This window comes from Phasianus colchicus, chromosome 3 (genome assembly GCF_987193195.1).
Source record: "Phasianus colchicus chromosome 3, bPhaCol1.hap1.1, whole genome shotgun sequence".
NCBI lineage: Eukaryota > Metazoa > Chordata > Aves > Galliformes > Phasianidae > Phasianus > Phasianus colchicus.
The window spans coordinates 58,069,671-58,089,626 of NC_143438.1; the positions used below are offsets into that span (position 1 = coordinate 58,069,671).

Below are 19,956 nucleotides of genomic sequence, written 5' to 3' on the forward strand. Positions count from 1 at the left end.
CAAGAAGTACAAACAACACGTCAGGATACTCCTCGCTCATTGCACACAGCTTGGAGCAGGGCCAGTTAATACTCTCACAACTATCCCAGGAACAGAACCACTCTGGAGCAATTATTCCTCTTCCAGTAATGACAGGGTGCTGCCTGCATAACTTGTACATGCTTTCAGTGATCATCTGTCATTTTTCATTGTTGAATGGGTGGAGAATTTCCTAGCAAACAAAAGCACAGTTTGTTCCCAGCTTCAAAGGAAAAATATGAATTTTGAGGTAACTACTTCACATTATTTTATTAAGATTTTTGCAGCTGTAGAGACTGATATCAATCAGTAGTTGGCTTCCATTATTCTTTAAAAGTTGGCACACGACTGGAAAAAAGAAAAAAAAGACAACAGAAAAGAAATAGTATATTGACAACGGAACATGCTATTGTCTTTGGGTGTTCTAATTTCAACAACCATCTGATGACTTCCCCTATTTTTTCCACTACTCTCAAACAATAGATACAGTCTTGGAATCCTTTTTGAAAATAACTCAGGAACTAATCAAGAGCAGTTTGGGCCTTTTACCTCTGACTCCTTCAGGCTCCCCAGTCTCGGTGGCAATCTTGGAAAGGGAGATCTTCTAAAACCTGTTGTTAAGGCTGGCCACATCTTCATACTGTTCTTCAAAATTGTTAGTGAAGTTAGTGCTTGGAGATGAAGGTGGTGAGATTAATTTTTATTACTGGAGCTACTGCCTGTAACTTGGATTTTGATAGTGCACAAAAAACACACTGAACAAACAACAGACTATACAGAGCTGAATGTCTTGGCTAAGGTACCACCATAAAGAATGAATGTTCATCCACTGCAGTCTGACAAATGCTACCACCTTGACAGTAGAATGTCTCAAAATATCATGACAAGGGATGAAGTAATTCAGAAAACAGCAAGTAACAAGTTCTCTCTCTGGAGGTAAGAATAGTGTCTCTGCAAAGAGAAGGGCATTTGATGCCAAAAGAAAAGAAAATATTGCCTTTCTGTTGTCAGACCAATGGCCGGCAGAACTGCACCACTAGGAGAGCAGTGTATGGCATGACTGCTATCCCCATGCTAGAAAGGCACTACCATGGTCTCGGTGCTCCAAAGTGAGTATGGGGCTTCACTGCAAGGGGCTCACTGTGGGACAAAACACTACGTCCCCTTCTGAGGTTTAAGTACTGTAAATCTTCCACTGCACTTCTGTGAAAATTCACTTTTGGCTACACAGAAAATTAAACAGTACAAAAGCAGTAATCATCTGTCATTATTAAACCAGAACTTCTTCCCTGCTCAGAAGGCACTAGCACAGGATTTTTGAGAATGTATACCCCAAGCCCCAAATTGCACTTCATAACTGTTTAGTGATCCGTAGTTGCATGACTCAGTAGCCAGTGGTTCAGATGTCCACAAAAGAAAGCAGTAGGCCTGGGTGATAGATTTAGAAAGAGCAGCTGGAGAAGGGCTGTTACCTCTGCACTAAGCACTGTTGCAATGGCTGCTACTTTGCTGCACACTCCACGGTGCTCACTGAAGATGCTGACAACAGGAGAAAATCAAGAAATTTACCATAGAATCACAGAATATCTTGAGTTGGAAGGGATCCACATGGATCATCGAGCTCAACTCCTGACTCTACACAACGCCAACCAAAACCCAAAACCAATCTCTGAGAGCACTGTCTAAACACTTCCTGAACTCCAGCAGCTTGAGGCTGTGCCCATTACCCTGGGGAGCCAGTTCCATGCTCACTGCTCTCTGGTGAAGGACCTTTTCCTAACCTCCACCTGACCCTCCACTGGTGCAGCTCCATGATGTTCCCTCAGGTCCTGTCACTGTCACCAGAGAGCAGAGATCAGTGCTGCCCTCTGCTCCCCTCGTGAGGAAGATATGAGGACAGGAAAACAGAGCAAAAATCTCCGTTTAGCGTGAGTGTATGGGTAGTTCAAATGATGAAACAGCCAGAAGAAAAAAAAAAGGAATCACTCTTCCTTCTCAATCCCATTTCTTCCTTCCCCTCCTCTCCCCTGTTCCATATGCACCCTCCCTTCCCTTGCTCTAGCTGATGCTGGTGAAATCCTGCTTAGCTCACCGGCCCAGCAGAAGAACATTCCTGTTTTTTGGTGGATTTGAGTTGTGCTGGAGCAGAGTTGAGGTGTCCCACAGAAGAGCCTGAGCACTGCCAGGACTGGCTGAGGAGCAGCCGGCAGCTGCAGGGCAGGAGGAAGGGGCTGGAGGCAGGCTCTGATCTCCTCCTGTGGGACTGGAAGGTTCAATAAAGGTTAAACACCTTCACTGAATGCTCAGGTTTCTCGAGATAAGATTCAGGGAGCTGAGCACAGCTAGTTGCTTGCCTGATGAAGAAGGTTTGCAGTCAGGCAGCATAGCAAAGAAGGATTTTTCAAGACTGAACACTGTGGTAGAGAGCTTAATGCTATTATGGATTACGGCAATTAGGCACAAAAGCCTTCCTAACTCACACAGAACTTCTCTGCCATGGGTATACTCTATGCCATGGTTTCTCTGAGGGTATTTCTCTAGATGTGCTCCTCTTCCAGGAAGCATTGCTAGGCAAAGTCCTGTGCCAGGCTGGTCGGGCGCTGTGACCGCAGCAGGCTCTGCAATGAACACACGACGAAGGAAAACAGAAACCGAAATTAAAAAATAAAAAAAATTGAAAAGCAACAACAACAAGAAAAAACAACCGTTAACTGATACAATGCAGCAAAATGAACTTTATTAAAGGAAAAGAAATATGAAAAAAAAGGAAAATGTTTCAGGAGCGAGGCGTGCGTGCCTTTGCGGGCTGGATCTCCTCCTCAAGGAGTCAGGCCAACCGCAGCCATACGCTCCCCTCACTCCGCATCCCGTTGCCTCCGCCTTCCAACGCCACGACCTAAAACTCTCAGAGCTCTCAGCCCCCTCAGCCCCGGCGGTTCCGCCTCCCCGGCCGGCAGCTCCCCCGCCCTCGGAGCATGCGCAGAGCCTGGCCAGCTCCGCCGCCGCCCCCGCTCCCCTCATAGCGGCGCCGCCGGGAGTTGAGCGAGCCGCCGCCGTTCTTCTGTGCGCTGACCCTTTCCTCGACGGCCGAGCCGGAGGTACGAGATGAGATGGTCTCTTTTCCTTTGGGCGGCTTCCCGCTCTCCTTTGCGGGACCGAGCGGCGCCCCTTCCCCGGCGGTGTGTGAGGAGGGGGTGGGGAGCTGGGAGCGCGGTGCTGGGCACGGCGGGGCGGGGGGAGTGCGGAGAGACCGCGGTGGGACGGGCGGGAGGAGAAGCTGCGGGGCCGGCCGGCCTTGTTGGCAGAGGAATGGTTTCGCCGTTTCGCTGGTGGAAACGGTGTGTGTCCTCCGCTCCCGCGGCGCCCCGAGCAGCAGCCATTTCGTGGGGCTGCGGCGTGCCCGCCGCTGGGAGCCCCTCCCGAGGGCTCCTTCGGCCGCCGTGACCGAGCGGAGAAACGAACGCTGTGTGCTTTGGCATCCGTTCTCTGCCTTGGGTTCGGGATTTTGGGGTGCTGCTCTTTCCCGTTCAGACCGCGGGTCCCTTGCTTGCTTCCCAGTCAGCACCCTTGTGCCTCTGCCAGGGGGCTGGGCGTTCGTACCGCCTTCTGTTTGGATCCGGAGGTGGAACGGATGTGTTGTGCCTTTGTGGGTGAGCGAGCCCTTCCTCAGGTCTGAAATGGAGGCGGCACCTTCCCGAGTTTTCCTCTGCAAGGAGGGCAACGCTTGGAGGCCAATTAGGCGGTATCAGCAGGAAAACACCGAGTGATTAGTGGAGGTCACAGCTTGCGAAACAGCTGCTGCCTTTCTGCTGTCTCAACCTGACCTTCGGGAAGTCACTCCTAAGTTTGGAGAGGGAACTTAACCTCACAGCTTTTGAGCTGTTCTGAAAGCCAGAGTTGCTACTGTAGTGCTGGTTTTGTGGCTTGCTGTAATCTCCGCATGAGCTGCAGGCACAAATCACCTTTACTCAGCCCACTCCAGCCCCTAGTACTGTCTGCTGCCAATTTCAGACACAGTGATAGCCACAGATCAGACATCAGCTAGTTCTCAGGCTGTGTTCAGCTGTGTGGTTTTCAACCCAACAAATGTGTTGGGCTGACCATCTTTCTTCAGCCAAGCCTGCATGTCACCAGACTGCACCTACTTACGGGACTCCCTGCACAGAGCCTGAGGATGTCACGAGTGCTGCCTGCCTGTTGGTTGGGCACTGCCCTTGGTCAATAGGATCTGCTTATCTAGGCAGCCTGCTGAATGTCCTTCTGGCCTGAGGATACTTGGAAACAGGGTTTTCTTTCCTTTTTGCTTCGTGCTTTTCATGAAAGCCTCAGGTTACTGTATGCATTCTTCGTGTGATGTAGGAACCTGTAAACAACTGGAAAATGGTTCTGCTGCCAGCGTAGGTTCCTGAGGGAGGACAGGAGGTGAGCAGCTCCGTTGTGTGGTAACTGCTCCCCAGCTCCCGTCTGAAGCTGTTCCAGCGGCTGTCCAGACTTTGTGTTCGGACTTGTTATTGCTGTGAGTCACGGATGGATTCTTCCTCAGTTTCCTGGCGGTCTCTGATGATGATGGTAGCTGCTAAATGGTTGTGTTTTGAACTGAATACGGTACTTTGGGGCATCTTGCGTTGCCTAATGAGACGTTAGGTGCATATTTAAGTGTTAGAACTGTCTGTGTGGAAATTGAAAACGCTCCTTTTTATGTAAGAGCAGTGAAGCTGGTATGTAAGGAGATGAGAATGCAGTCAGTGGTGACCGTTATTCCAGTTATTTATTGGAAAACCAAAAATAGCATCCAGTGAGATTTTGAGGAGGAAGCTGGCAGGGCAACTCTTTGGGAGCTGTGACACACCCTTGGGTTTGCAAGCTTCCAGCTGGGGAGGGAGGTGGCCTTGATGGTGATGAAGCAGCAGGTTAAGCTGCTGGAGGGGTTTCTTTGGTGACTGGGGTACCAATACATTTAGCACTGCTGCTCCTTTGAGTGTTACTGGTGATCACCATGCAGGGGGAGATTGGACTGTGGGGCTGGCCCAGCTGGAAGCATGATGCCATGAAATGGTCACCAGAACCAAAGACCCTGCAGATGCTACAATGAGCTCTGCCTGGGTGCCATTTGTGCTGCTGTGGATGTGATGCTCTGTGTAGCTTTACTGGGGATATAACTCTAAAATGACAGAGGGATATTTCAGTTAGTTGTTAGGAAAGAATTTTTTCTCTCAGAGAGTGGTGAGGTGCTGGTACAGCTGCCTGGAGAAGCTGAGAAGCTGTGGTGCCCCATCCCTGGAGACACTCAAGGTCAGGTGGGATAGGGCCCTGAACAACCTTGCCTGGTGAGGGGCAGCCCTGCCCACCACATGGGGATAGAACTGGATGATCTTTAATATCCTTTCCAATCTAAGTCATTCTATGCTTTTAGCAGCAGAACGAGGTGGCTAGGGACTGCTTACCTGAGCAGGCGTTCTGCCAGGCTTTGGCTTGCATTTGCTGTTATCCATTTTGATTGAGGAAAAGCATTTGCATTGATGGCATTCAGGTCAGTGCTGCCTTTAAAATGGAATCTTAAACTGGTGTTAAATGTGTCTGTTTAATTTTTAACGTTTCTGGGTCTCAGTTATATTTTGTTTGCTTGCAATGACCTGACAAAAAATATCAGTTGCAAATAACAATGAACGCGTGGCCAGTTCTGTTGGGGTAGTTTAGATCTTTGTCACACTTTGGGCTCCCTTTGGAAGTGTTAATTGTGGTGTGACATGATACTTGAGCTGCTGGGCGCTCTGCTGAACAAGTAGAAAAGCTGTTGATGACATTAATGTTATGTGAAGAGACATCTATTGTGTTACTGCAGCATGATATTGAGCATTAGCTTTTTTAATTTTAATCAACTTAGTATCTGCATGTAAAGAAGCAGCAGCTCAAGGATTTATGTAGTGGTCACTTTCAGTCTTGCACAATTTAGGACCTCTAATTTATCTTTGGATGAGAGAATTAATCTTCCAACCAAAAGCTTTTCATAGTGCCTCTGTTAACTGCATTAATGTTTTTTGTGCCACGTCTTAACTTTTAAAACTTCATTGTGTTCTTATTTTCTGTTTCTGTCCTTTCTTTTGCTCAGTTAAAATGTTCACTTATTCTGGGGTGAAATGTCTTAACTATTCTTTTGTGAAGTTCTGTTTGTGAGAATTGAGCAAAGGATCTCTCAAAAGTGGAATTTCTCTAAAGCTTCTGTGGCTCAGATCTAGCAGAACTGCGTGCCTTCCAGGATCACGTGAAGTGTTTTTATTTCATTGCTTCCTGTTACGTTGTCACAGGGCTCTCTCCTCATCACATGAGGGAGGCAGGCTGTGGATTTCAAAACCCACCACTGTCTAGGTCTGGCTGGTTTGTGGTCTGTTGCTTCTCTTTCTTACATTTAATATGGTACAAATGGACACAGGAAGCCAGTTCTCTAGATAGGAGTGTTAGAAAAGATGAAAGCCTTTGGATAGTGTGAAAACTTCTGAAAGTTTTCCTCGGTTGTATGTGAATTACTGTCCTACTTGGAAGGTGGAACATAATTAGGTTTCCAACTTAATCCTCATCATTGTTGCAGTACTTCCTGTGAAGCTGTTCTCTGTGCAGGCTTTCTCTTAGCTGCACCTAAACTTTAACAACACTAAGTAGAGTAAGCAAAGCCTATTATACACAGGCTATTAGTGATAATAGATTAAATGGTTAGTCTTAATGAAATTTGTCTTCAGTGCTTTGTATCTGTAGAGCTAAGATTTACAGGTCACAACTTGCTTATTTAGTGCTTTGTCTGCTTTCTCTTTCATTTCAGTTTTATGCTATAATGCTAGGCAAATACCCAGTGGCTAACCCTTTCTTTGTCTTTCTCCAACTCAGTGAAGCTGCATCAACATGTCTCTCTATCCTTCCCTGGAAGATCTGAAGGTGGACAAAGTTATTCAGGTATGGCAGGCTTTCATAAAGGTGGTTTTGGTAACAGTAATGGTCCTGTTGATATTTAAGGCAGGGAGGAGAGGACTACTAGATTTCATATTTTACAGTCTCTGAAAAGGAAAAGAAAAGGTAAAGTGTCTCAGTCTCACCTGTGTTTCTCTGTGGGGTGAAGGACCTTTTGGAACTATGGGAGCAGTGTTGGTATTTCTTTGTTCTACTCCATGTGCCCTGCATTATTCTGAGGTGAAGGTACAGTCATTTGACAGCGAACTTTGGTTTAAAAACGAAACCCAATCCTGCCTGGAGCTGATTATGTGCTCCTTCAGCCTTCTGAAAACCAGCTGCCAGTGTTTGTGCTATAACTAAAAACTCTCTACTACTTAACTTTTGTGACCACGGAGGTAATGGAAGTAGAGTATCTCTGTACTGAGTACCGAAAGATTCACCATGTCCTCTGCAAATCAGTATGCTTAAAATGAAAACTGTTTGGGAGTGGGAGGGGAGGGGGGTATTTTGAAAAACAAAACAAAAACCTGTTCTTACTGTACAGTGTTTGAGTTGGAGACTTTTCTTCTAAGTCTTTTGATATTGGTAAATAATGAGTCACTTTTGCTCTGAAACTTCTTAAATGTTACTTCCTGGAGAGAATAGGACTATGAAATCTTCTATTTTTAAAGCCTTATTTCCTTTAAAAAAAAAAATCAGTAATTCAGTCTTCATGTTGAATTTGGTGATTTATGTGTCCTGTTTGGCATTGTATTTCACTATTTTGAAACTTAACCACACCTTTAACTTTTAAGACCAGTAGCAATGTTAAGGTGGCTGTTTCTGTTCTGTGTAATAGTAGGTCTCTGTCAGGTAAAGAGTCAAAAACATTGTGGATGCTCAAGGCTAAAAGAGAAGCAGCTCAGATACTGTGAGAAGAAAGGGAATTGGCTTACTTTGAAACAGTCTCTTCTATTTGTAAGCCAATAAGCAATATGGAAACTAAACTTAGCACATTCATGTAAAGTTGTGCATTTGGGAACTCTTGTAAGAGAAATAATTTTGGTAAGTACTTGTCTTTCAGAAGGTATGGAAGTAGTAGCTCTGAATTGTATGGAGCTTCACTTGCAAGCTGCAAATGGTTGTGGCATGAATAATAATTCCAAATGGTGAAAAGGTAGAACTGCTGGTATCTACTGGGGAAAAAAAAAAAAAACTACTGTACTTTCATACAGTACTGGATGTGCTTTAAACTTTAAGTTTTAAGCTTTGGCAGCCAAGCTTATGCATTTTTTCAAGATCACAGGCTTTTTAACTTGCCTAATGACAAAACTGGAACTGAGGCTGATGGTGAAGCCTTCCTGTGTTATTAGAGTAGCTCTGTCTCTCAGGAAGGTTCGAGTTCTTGTTGAAGTAGTATGATAACACTGCTGCATATTGTGTTAAATACTTCAAAGAACATGATTGCCTTCAGTGCTTGAAGTTGAATGACAATTAGCATATAAAAAAGAAAATACTTGGTCCACTGGCTGTGTAAGGAACATCTCTTATACGAGAAAGATTCATGTTAACTTGAGTTTCCTTCCTTGTAGGCTCAGACTGCCTTCTCTTCAAATCCAGCTAATCCAGCAATTTTGTCTGAAGCTTCTGCTCCTATTCCTCACGATGGAGGTAAGGTCATGCTTTGCATAGTATGCTAATGTTGTTGGTACCCTTTGAGCTCTCCTTAACTCTCACCTCATCCACTTGCATATACGCACTTACTATGTGTGTTTGTAAACTTCAGACTGCAGCATGAATCTGAGCATCTTCCCTCTGGAGCATATCGGCTTGCTTGGAAATGAGCAAGCACAGAGCTGTTAATAGAGAAGTGCCCAGGAAAATGGAACTTTAATGTTATCATGCTTTTCACAGCTTTTGGGGTAAAAATGTATGTTGGAAAATGCAGTGGACCTAAAGCTGTCTGTCTCATTTCTCCTTTTTATTCCCATGCTGATGTGCACCCACAAAGATGCACAGATATGCCTGAAAATCTGTAACTAGCGTGACCAGCTGCCGTGCTGGAGTCAAGGATGCTGATAGTGCGGGTACTAAGGCTTGGTGGATGTACCTTTGTCTCCAGCTGTGCTCTTGGACCTCAGTGATTTTAAAGGCTGGAATTTGTTTAGCTCATCAGAGACCAACCTTAGATCTGAGAAAGTGAATCAGACCAGAAGGAACTGAAGATCTTACTTGACCTAGCATCATCAGATCAAATGCAAGTTTGCTTTGTTGGTCCCTTTTTAGTAGCATTCTTTCTGCTGCCTGGAGTTTGTGTTCTCTTGCAACTTTAGTGCCTTTCATATTGCTGATCAAATGACTTATTTTGACATCAGCTTGTCTGCAAATTCCTCAGATGTTGTCTATGGCTGAGAAATGTTTAATTGCTTATTAGATCACCATTCTATTGGGGCATATTGACAATTTCTAGGACATGCCAAGCCCAAAGGGATTTCCTCAGTCCTGTTGGAGGCAGAATGTATGTTATCCTTATTGAGAGATGCTGGATGTTTTGTGCTGTTTGGAGTACTCTCTTACTTTGAGTTGGAATGTAATACAGCCAGCAAGATGCATTCTGCAGTGTTATCTTTTGATGAAGAACAAAAGACAAAAATAAGGTGTTGCCAAAATCACGTACAGCTTTCATTCCTAAGGGCTTGAAATGCAAGCAGAAGGCAGCCACAGAAAAAAGTCATTGAAGAGTTGCTGACTGGTATCAATAAACCAATTTTGAAATAATTGTTTTTTCTTATGTGAAACAGATTGTGAACTTGTTCCTAAATACTTTCAGTTGTCAGAAGTATCTTGGTTAGATAAGAATATCTTGTAATGGCCTTTGAGTTCTTTCACAGGAAAGGTAGCTGTCAGTTTCTGGTCAAATGTGGATTCTTAAAGTAGTTTTACATATAAATGAACACTAGAAACCTAATGGATGTGTATCAATGAGCCTGCTTGCTTTCATAGTTGCCCCTTGTAGCATTTTGCCCTCCTAGAAGCCTTTTCTATCACCACTCTTGTCTGAAGGCCAGGTAGATTTGTAAGAATTCTTCTAATTGCTGCTTGTCAAATGGCACCATTTAATCATCTGTGAAACATGAGCGACATCAAGCTTTCTTCTGGAGTAGTTTGACTCAAAATCTGACAAATCTGTGCAACTTTCTTTTTTCCCCATTCCCTGCCACCTGCTCCTCTCAGAAGAGGATTGTCCTGCTGGATGTGTCAAGGGCTGTAGTTCTTTCTCTGTTGGTATGAGCAGCGTGACTAAAAAGGCTTCCACTTGGAACTGTGAGAGAATGGCAGCAACTTGCTCATGAAGAACATAATATTCAATTTTACTCTGTGTGTGACTTTTCTGGGGAGAACTTCTCGAGACAAATGCCTGTTGGTTTCATGAGTATCTCTTGTGCTGTTCACTTCTGTCTTCCATTCTCAAATAAAATACGTTAGGATATCACAAGATATCAGTTAACGTGCATATGAATAGTATGCTGTTCTGTTTAAGTGACCTTACATTAATTTCATGTTTCTCTTCACATAGGCTTGTACCCCAGACTATATCCAGAACTTTCTCAGTACATGGGTCTGAGTCTCAATGAAGAGGAGGTGCAGAGAAACTTGCCAGTTGCTCAGCCACAAGGTGTAGGTACCAGTCAATGATGTTTCAGAAACCACAAGTATAAAGACTAAATGTTTATCTGGGATTCTAGGTAGTAGACTATTATTTGTGTTAAGTACTACAGTTAACTGATAAATACTATTTTTTCTTAAAAAGTCACTTTTTCCTCCACTTATAAACTAAGCTATTTCCATTTTGAAGGGAGGAAGAAAAGAGCTGGTGTTGTGATTTAATTATTTTTAATCACTGGACATAAACTGAGTTGTCTGGCTATTTTGTTTTAATCAGCAACTGGTAACGCGACCTCCTGCTAATTATATGGTAGCTCCAGTGACTGGAAATGATATTGGAATTCGCAGAGCAGAAATTAAGCAAGGCATCCGTGAAACAATTTTGTGTAAAGATCAAGATGGAAAAATTGGACTTCGCCTTAAGTCTGTTGACAATGTAAGTATAGCAGCTTGCTTTTCCATGAGAAATCCTACTGGATTAAATTGGTAGTTAAACTAGTGTGTGTCTGTACATATACACACATATTTTATATATATATATATATATATATACACACATATATGTGTGTGTGTGTGTATTTTTGGACAGAAAGTAGTCTCGTGCATAATGCTCAGTTATCTGCAATCAGAATTTGAAAGTCCTCCATTAGCTCAAACTAGAGCATAGACCAGGGTCTAAATTCATAGCAGCAATATGTTTTCATGTTTTACGACACCTGAAGAATATCTGTAATTTTCTTTTTCACTTTGGAGAGTAGAGGTGGGTACTTAGCAGTTCAAGACTTACCTTTGTAGAAACTGTGGGAGGTATGTAAGTTCAGCAGTAGGTGGAGTAATGCATGTGGCTTAAATATAGATTCTTCTAATAGATTTTTAGAGATGTTAATAGAGTTCTTTACTATGCTATCTGTGAGGGAATTTAGGATAGCAAGAGTGTCATTTTACTTGTATGCAAGGAATAATTTCAGAGTAGGTCTCTTCTAGTTTTCCTTAACATGAGTATACTACCAGAAGATACAGGGGATTCCTAAGTCTGCTCTGAAGTTCCCCTCCTTTGGTATTGCTCAATTCTCAATGTGGAAAGCAGTACTATTTTGTTGACTTCGCTTTTTTCTTTTGTCCAGATTGAGTAATTTGAATGTACAAAAAAAACATTGTATTCAGGGCTTCAAATAGGGTTAAATTGATTCTGCGTTTCTCTGAACCCAGAAATGCTGGAGGTTTCCTAGAGAGTACTATGACTTCTTTCTACTGCCTGTCCTGTCGCACCAAGAGGCACTACCTTCTGTACTGACCTGCTCTATCTGAGTTTTGGGGTGGGGTACTTTGACTAGGAATTAGTGGTATTAGGTTTGTTGTTCTAATGCTGCTTTTGTTGTTTGTTTTTACCTTTTGTAACAGTCTAGCAATTCATAATTGGTAGAAAGTTGAAAACTAATGAGGCTGAGTAAGAGGGAAAACTATGTGGAGCTCCTAGCACTGCTGATCCATCTCTCAAGCTACACATAGACTGTCTCGCACAGGAATTCCTAGTCAAATATGCAGGAAGATAAGCAAATTTAGTAATAGTCTGTATAAGGAGTTGCTCAGACTTTTTTTTTTTTTTGCTTCCACCCTGCCCCTTTCTTTTGCAGGGAATATTTGTCCAGTTAGTACAAGCAAACTCTCCAGCGTCTCTAGCTGGCCTGCGGTTTGGAGACCAAGTTCTGCAGATCAATGGTGAAAACTGTGCAGGATGGAGTTCTGATAAAGCACACAAAGTTCTGAAACAGGCTTCTGGGGAGAGGATTACAATGATCATTCGGGACAGGTAATGCTAACTGCAAATACTCCAAGATGGGTGACAACCATTTCTAATTCTAATTCTGTGAGGTTTGGGTTTCCCTTCACTTGAAAAGCATTGCAGGCATAGTACACAGACAAACAGGTTGCAGGCTTTCTTCATATAGATCTCTAGAAATGTTCCCTCTTATGGCAAATAGTACAGATAGTAATAGCAACTAACTTGCAAACTTCCATTGCACCCCTCATCTTGGTGTGATGAGACCTGATGTCTTTAAGGTAAACTGATGAGCGCTAGCACAAGTTTAAATTCTGAATTCACAATTTCTCTGCTGCTTTGACGCAGCTTGACTTGTGCTTATACCAGTTGAAGAAGCAATAGTAGGTAGTGTTGAAATACTCATTGTATTCATGTGTTTAAAACTTTCATTTGCGTTTTTATTTAGCATCATAGTTTCCTTCTGAACTTCATTATTTACCTATGAATTTGTGACTTGTTTATTACAAGTATGTTTGGTAAAGCAATACGGGTTTTAAAATTGGAATTGGATACGTAGTCATAATGGGAAAGATTCAGCATGAAGTACATAGGTTGAGAAGATGTATCATACGCAGTGAGACTAAGTAGGCCTTCAGAAGCTTTCTCAGTGTTACATTTTTAAGAATGAAGATTGACCTCAGTGGCAGCATAAGACTTCTATTGTGTTAAACTAAAATACAGTGATAGTATATTTCTCTGCTGCATTATGCTTCTGTGCCTGACTTCCTACCCTACTCCTGGATTAAAGTGGTCTACAGTATGTCAGCTACCTGGTAATGCTTGTATGCTTGAATGGCTGTTTGTGTGGTTGGTTGTTTTAGTGTGTGTGGTTCATTTTTAATTTAGAGGGGGGAATATCTATAGAAAAGGGAAAACATACCAGGTTTAGAAAGAGGCTTGCATGTGAAATGTGACTTTGCTGGGGAAAAAAGAGATTAAAATAGCAACTATTCACAAAATGAAGCTAAACCCTATTGCTTTTCATTGTATTCTAAGGAGCCATACTTCAGTTATATGAACTTCTGGTGAGTTGCAGGAACTGAAATTACATGTTGTTCTTACTGTGGTTTAGCAAACTGAAAATGTGTTTTTGCATTTTACAATTCCTTTATTTCCTACAGGCCTTTTGAGCGTATTATTACTATGCATAAGGACAGCACAGGCCATGTTGGTTTCATATTCAAGAACGGAAAAATAACCTCAATAGTGAAAGACAGCTCTGCTGCAAGAAATGGACTTCTTACTGAGCACAACATCTGTGAAATTAATGGCCAGAATGTAATTGGATTGAAGGTAAGATAAATACTGCACAGTTGATCTAGGGGACACATTCTGCTATGCAGTAAGTGTATTTTGCAGAGGGAAAATGATATATTTTTGAATGTTTATAAAACCTCCAATAATGGAGGTAACTTGATCTGTAACATGATGGGAAACACCTGTTTTAAGGCATCTTTGCTATTTACTATCTGTTAATGAGAAAACTCCTCTTCCTCTCTCCATCTACCTATTACACTTAGCCCTCTGTTGTTAATCTTTAACTTTACTGGCAAAACGTAAGGAATATTTCCTTTGTCAACCTGTGTCAAGTTGTAGTAGGATGCCTGTATCCCTTCTCCAGGCAATTCCTGTAAAGAGTAACTCCACAGATGCTTTTTGATTGGCACTATGGGTTAGTGATTAGCCCTGGAGGTTAAAATCCTGAAGTAAGGAGCCATGCATCTCTGAACATGTCTAGAAGGAGCTCCTGAACTCTGCTTTATTAGTCATCTTGAGTGATGTTGCTGATATGATTTCTTGTTCAATAACAGGACCCTCAGATTGCAGACATCTTGGCAACGGCTGGAAATGTAGTGACAATTACCATCATGCCTTCAAGTATTTATGAGTATATAATAAAGAGGTAGGTAGCAACCAAACAAAGCAGCCAGTGTTAATTATGCTCAAGTTGACAACTACTAGCATTCGCAGGCTAAATAAAATATAACTTGGGCTTGCCATGAGAACAAGCTTGACAGAAAGACTGGTTAAGATGAGGAAGTCTGAAAACATGCATCATCTGATGACTTGCATCAGACTGGGGTGTTTTGGTTTTGTTTTCAAGCTGTTCCTATGGCAGTGGTGCTCCTTTGCTTTTTCTTTACTTCCAAAACCCTCTTCTTAGCCCAAAACCCTCTTCTTAGCCCAGTTCCACTAAGTGCTTTGAAGTACAAGTCTTTGTTACCTTATAACTAAAATACTGTTTCTAGTGGTGTGAGAGGCCAGTATTTTTAATTAAAGAGGTAGCAACAAAAAAGATGCAACAATCAGTTGACTTTCATATCTGTCTTGCACAACTGAGCACCTTCTCCTTTTCTTTAGGATGGCAACAAGCATCATGAAAAGCCTCATGGATCACTCTGTTCCTGAAGTCTAAACTTCCCTCATGCATGTGTGTGTACATGTATAACGAGAATTCCGCTCAACTTGGCCTATTATACTCAGTGATTTCTTTCTTCTGCACATGAGCCTTTCTGGAGGCCAGGAGAAGTTATGCTGTGTCAAGCACTTGCATCTGTCATGGCTGGGAATGTTACAGTTCAACATATCTCGTTTATTCGCAAACTGTAAAACTTGTAGCCTTATATGCTTGACAAGTGTGAAATTCCAATTATGTTAGGACTTCTTTTCATAGGTCTCTTCCTTAGTTTACTACTATGATAAGCCATGCAACTGAAGGAACCAGATGTAACATGCAAAGTTAAGTGTTGTTAACTAGGGCAATGCTGTGCTTTGTACATTTAAGAAAAAAAAAAAGTATTTTTACTGCTTTCTGTTTGCAAGAGTAGATTTGAGATAGCAAAGTAGAAGTATGGCTAGTAGTAGCTTATTTTTTGTTCTAGTAAATATGTTTACACAAGAATGCCAGCTAGGCTGAATATAGCTGAAGGCATCACTCGCTAAGTATAATGAAAAGTAGTGTACAGATAATCAAATCTTTTTATTACTTGTTATACAAATTGTAACTAATATGCTTATCTCTCGCCTTAACCAAGTTCTTAAGGATTCAGAAATAATGACAATAAACAACTGAAACTTTAGGTGGTGTGTGCTTAATGAGATCAGCTAAGATGGGCTTCATTCAATAAAGCTGGAAGCAAAGACAAGCTAGGAAATAAGCTTAGTTAGGAAGATGTTTAAAAACTTCACTGCCATCAAAGTTGAAATACATTAGAAGTATAGATCTTGCATGTTTAGACAATACATGCTTATTTTCTACCTTTTGTTTAACATGTAGAATAGAAATTCCTGTTTATCAGGAGTACTAATTGTGTAGCTGCAGTTGTGCTCAGTTGTGTGCAGCTCACTAAGTATACTGGGGCTGGCAGGGATGGAGTTAACTTTCTTTGAAGTGCTCCCAGGTACACTGGGGTTTAGATTTGTGTTGAGTGCTGATATCCTGTGTGTGTTTGCTAAGCAATGCCTGCAGTGCACTGAAGCCTTTTGTTTTTTACTGTTTGTGCAGTAGGTGGGGGGGGGGGGAAAGAGACTTGAAGGGATGAGAGTGGGATTGCTGACCTGAATTGAACAAAAGTATTCTGCACAGTCTAACATCAAGCTTAGCAATAAAACTGGGCGAGGGAGGAAATACTTCCTGAACTGCTGCTTGGAGACTACCTGGGCTTTGGTCTGCTGGTAAGTAGTGGTGATTGTCTTCACGTAACTTAACATTAATCTATCTTTTCCCCTTCTTTTCCAATCCATCCTGCTCTGTGGCAGGTGACAAACTTGGTGGGGGCAACAGCTGATGGGTGGTGAACTGTGAGTTTAGGTCATAGGCATGGCTTCAGCTGAGTTTTTAAGTGTTCTGAAGTTAAATGCCAAGTTTAGCAATTTGTTTCCCTTTTAATGCTCTGTTGCAGGCACTAATTGTGTAAACATTAGTTCTTTAGGTACCTTATTTGTTTGCTTGTTCATCTAACTGAAGAAATATTTCAATATGGGAATGCAGAACGTGCTTTTAAAGAAAGCAAACAATAGCTACAGGCTATAGGGTCACTCTGTTAGCACACATAGGTAGCTGTGGATTTCCCCATTTGCAGAGGTGATGCTTGGGATAAAGTTGGCAACTTCAGTTATGTCTGTGAGCCACAGACCTGCTTTTCTTCCTGGGCATGTTAATGTATGAGTACTGTGTATTCACCCACTTCTAGAGAAGAATCCATGTTGCTTTTATTCCTCAAATGAATTTGTAACACTAATGTTAGCTGAGAAAACTAATACACTACTTCAGGCTGCAGTGGCAGTGAAATTCATTCTGGGAGCCACTTTAATTTAATTGTTCAGTTAGTAATGACCATGACTGGGGTGAGCTCTTAGTGGCACTGATTAATGATTTCACACAGTGTGTTATGACTCAGCCTTATGGGGGTAGGGCCTGTGGCTTTTAGCAGTGATCTTGAGGTTCCTAAGAAAGTCCTGGAACCTAAGACAGTGTATAAGTGGATACATCTGTTCCTTTATGTCTCTTTAGACAGATGAGAACAAATTAAACAACAGACCTGGAGGTGAGCAGAAAAACCCTTAATATGCTGTGTAGAGGGCCCTTCAGTGAGAAAGGAGTGGGCCTGTGCCCAAAAATTGAATGAGAAGGGTATGTGAAAAGTGGGGGAGTTATAAGTACTCAAGAAGTTCTCTTGTGCTTCTTCAGGCATGCCAGAGTGCAACTCAAAGCTGTCCAACTGCAGATTAGCAGGAATGGCGTAGAAGAGCATACTAAACTTATGAAACAAGTTACAAAACAAGTTTTAAACTCCTGCAAGAGCTGGGTGCAGAAAACCCAGTGAGCCAGGGAAGAGAGAGTGGAGTGGAGGTAAACAAGCAAAGATAGCCACAACTGAAGCAAAGCCTTTAACATTCTCCACGAGTCAGTTTTGACCTTGCTCGATGCTTTGTAGAATTTGGGTTTCTCTTCCTTTTGGCTACATGTAGCTGAATGGAGGAAATAAATAAAATGAAAAAAGAGCAAGCAACAACCAAACATTCTAAGGCAAGGTTAAGCAAATCTTATAAGAGATGTACATACATTGTCACATTGCAAATCTTTTATCTTAAATCTTTTAAAGAATGCAACTGCTGCATCTTTAGAAATGGTTCAGACAACACACTACAACAGTAACTACCAGTTAGGAGCTCTTTAGTTACAGAAAAATAGGTCTTTAATCTCATCTCATAGTATTAGACAAAGCATTTTTGGTAGTTTATGAAAACTCAATGCATACATTATGGAAGTTAAGAGCTCTCAGAGAAGTCACCAGAAAGTTGTGGTTGAGCAAAGCTTCTCTTCTGGTTGAACTTCAGCAGCCATCATTGCACACAGTTAAGTTCATTTAAAAGGTTTGGTTTAAAATGAAAGAGTTCATTTAAACAGCTGGAGGGAAAGGCACTTAGTATTGCAGTTTCCAGAATATAATTTGTTTGTCTTCCCCTCCAGTAATAACACTGTTGCACTGTTCATTCATCCACATGGAGGTTACAGCACCTGGAGGAAAAGAAATAAAAAAATCATCAATAGACACAAGTAGAAGAGAAGGGAATGTATTCAACTCAGTTTAGGATCATCAGTCAGAATCTTGCATTACATTGATAGTATATCCAGTACTGTAAGAAGAGTCACCTTATATCCCCTGTTAAACTAGTGACCTCTTGGTACACTGCCTCCACCACTTTGGGAAGAAGAGGTGAACTGTAAGTTGACATGTAGAATATAGATCACAGTAGCAAAAGGATTCACTGGGAAAGGGGGACAAGCTTGCCTAGAAAGTTTTTCACTTTGCCCTTCGGGTTTTTCATATTATAAGTATGTAGCATCTTAAAATGTATGCTTAGCATCTCACTTTAAAGATTCTCCTGGCTACAGACTGATCTCTGTATAGCTCAAATTCCAGAGCTTAAGTTAAATTAGGAGTTTGAAATAACTATTCATGAAAGCAGCCAAGTAAAACTAAGTTATTCCTCCCTTCTTGCAGCTTGGTTGCTAGCATACTGAAGACAAAGCAGGTACGCATAAGATGTCTACAAACACCCAAAGTAACTTTATCACAGTCTGGCTAACAAGTAACTTTATTAGTTAGAAAATTTTAATGCATCTGCCTCTGTTCAGTCTTGTAACACTGGAAGAATACTGCTGTTTATGCTTCCTAAGAGGTTCAGGTGTTACCTGGGACAGAAGAAAAAGGTACGTGTAATATCAAGAGTAACTGAGTGGAACAAATGATTCTCAGAATTTGTCAACACTAACACAGACAGAAAATAGGAAACTTCCAGGCAATTTGAGAACAAGAATAGTTCAGGCATACCTGCATGTCCTTTGATTCTTTCAGTGACTTTTCCACTAAGGAGGTCCCAAGTCAGCAATTCACCAGACTGACTTCCTGACAAGACGGTATTTCCATCCCATCTGAAGCACCTGCAAAGTAACTGTTCATTAGTACAGTTAAAACTTTTGTATACAAGCTGAGCAATTCCAGACTAAGATAGAACAAATTGGAAAGGCTAATGTGAGTTTCCTACTTCAATCTTCACCTGTTTACATGACACAGCATTGTATACATTTTAGTTGGTGAAAGAAATAGAAGTATTAACTGACTGCTCTCTTCTTAGCTTACACAAAAAAGGAGCTTTGGAAAACAAAGGTTATTGACAGATGATGCAAGAGAACTGGCCACTTCCTAGAAACGTCAGTTCTGGAAGAGCTGGTTGGTGCTACAGCTAAGCAGCTTTTTTTTTTAATACAAGTTAAAGACTGTGTTGAAAAACAGAAGTACTTCCTTGAATAGTTGTTTCTTTTATCCCTGTTTGAAAAGCTTGATTGGAAAGCCTTTGCACTTAAGTGCAAATTAAGTATTTTGTTAAATTCAGTACCTTCACTGTTATCACACTTTTCTTTTTGCTATGGCCAACTATTGAGCTTCTACATGTTTAACTAAGCTGGCCATGCAGCTTCATAATCCATGTATATGTTCTCAGGATTACCTTTGTGGCTCATCAGCAGTCACAGAAGATATAAGCATTCCAGTCTGTACATCTATTACTTTAAAACAACAGTCTTCTCCCGCACTGAGTAGATGTCTGCTGTCTACACGAGAGAGCAAACCATCACAACAACAAACAAAAGGAGCATGTTTAGATATGCAGTCCCAGTTATTATCACAGTCTGCAGTATGGCATGTTGGCTGTGATAGGCCTGATCTACTTATTTAGAGAAAATGTACTTTACATTGCCTGCAAGCATTCAATGATAAACACTGGTCTACAATCCAGACTACTGGTCTACCAGGTTAGTATGGCCTTGCATCAATTAAAAACTTCTTTATAGCAGAGAAGCATGTCATAGAATCAGAATGACTGAACTGGAAGGGATCTTTAAAGATCATCTAGTTCAACTCCCCTGCCACAGGCAAGGATACCTTCTGGTAGATCTCACCGTTCCCCTTAGACTAGAAATTTCAATAACAGAGCATATTACATGTAATCAGGTAACTCCCAGA

The 19,956-nt window shown here is 41.8% G+C and overlaps 2 protein-coding genes across 3 annotated transcripts in view; one reads left to right on the forward strand and one right to left on the reverse strand.

Annotated features, from left to right (window-relative positions):
• Positions 1-2,976: 2,976 nt before the first annotated feature.
• Positions 2,977-15,507, forward strand: SDCBP (syndecan binding protein). Its single transcript, XM_031612792.2, has 9 exons — positions 2,977-3,116; positions 6,898-6,963; positions 8,532-8,610; positions 10,517-10,617; positions 10,883-11,041; positions 12,240-12,415; positions 13,549-13,720; positions 14,239-14,330; positions 14,789-15,507. Exons 2-9 carry the CDS (start codon positions 6,913-6,915, stop codon positions 14,841-14,843), a joined length of 885 nt encoding a protein of 294 aa, XP_031468652.1. The 5' UTR covers positions 2,977-3,116; positions 6,898-6,912; the 3' UTR covers positions 14,844-15,507.
• A 1,707-nt stretch (positions 15,508-17,214) lies between these two features.
• Positions 17,215-19,956, reverse strand: part of NSMAF (neutral sphingomyelinase activation associated factor) — a 37,329-nt gene continuing 34,587 nt past the window's right edge. Inside the window, exons 29-31 of one of the 2 annotated variants that reach the window (XM_031612964.2) lie at positions 19,442-19,544; positions 18,766-18,875; positions 17,215-17,948 (exon numbers count right to left, since the gene is read on the reverse strand). In XM_031612964.2, coding sequence (XP_031468824.2) covers positions 17,854-17,948; positions 18,766-18,875; positions 19,442-19,544 — 308 coding nt within the window. In that variant the 3' untranslated portion in view covers positions 17,215-17,853. The remainder of the gene's footprint in view (positions 17,949-18,765; positions 18,876-19,441; positions 19,545-19,956) is intronic. The other variant, XR_004169707.2, reaches the window with a different exon arrangement.

Excerpts from the sequence above, each read along its gene's own strand:
- SDCBP (XM_031612792.2), top strand. The coding sequence starts at position 6,913 with ATGTCTCTCTATCCTTCCCTGGAAGATCTGAAGGTGGACAAAGTTATT. Across the intron at positions 11,042-12,239 it reads GCCTTAAGTCTGTTGACAAT|GGAATATTTGTCCAGTTAGT; the intron begins GTAAGTATAGCA and ends TTTCTTTTGCAG. Across the intron at positions 14,331-14,788 it reads TATGAGTATATAATAAAGAG|GATGGCAACAAGCATCATGA; the intron begins GTAGGTAGCAAC and ends CCTTTTCTTTAG.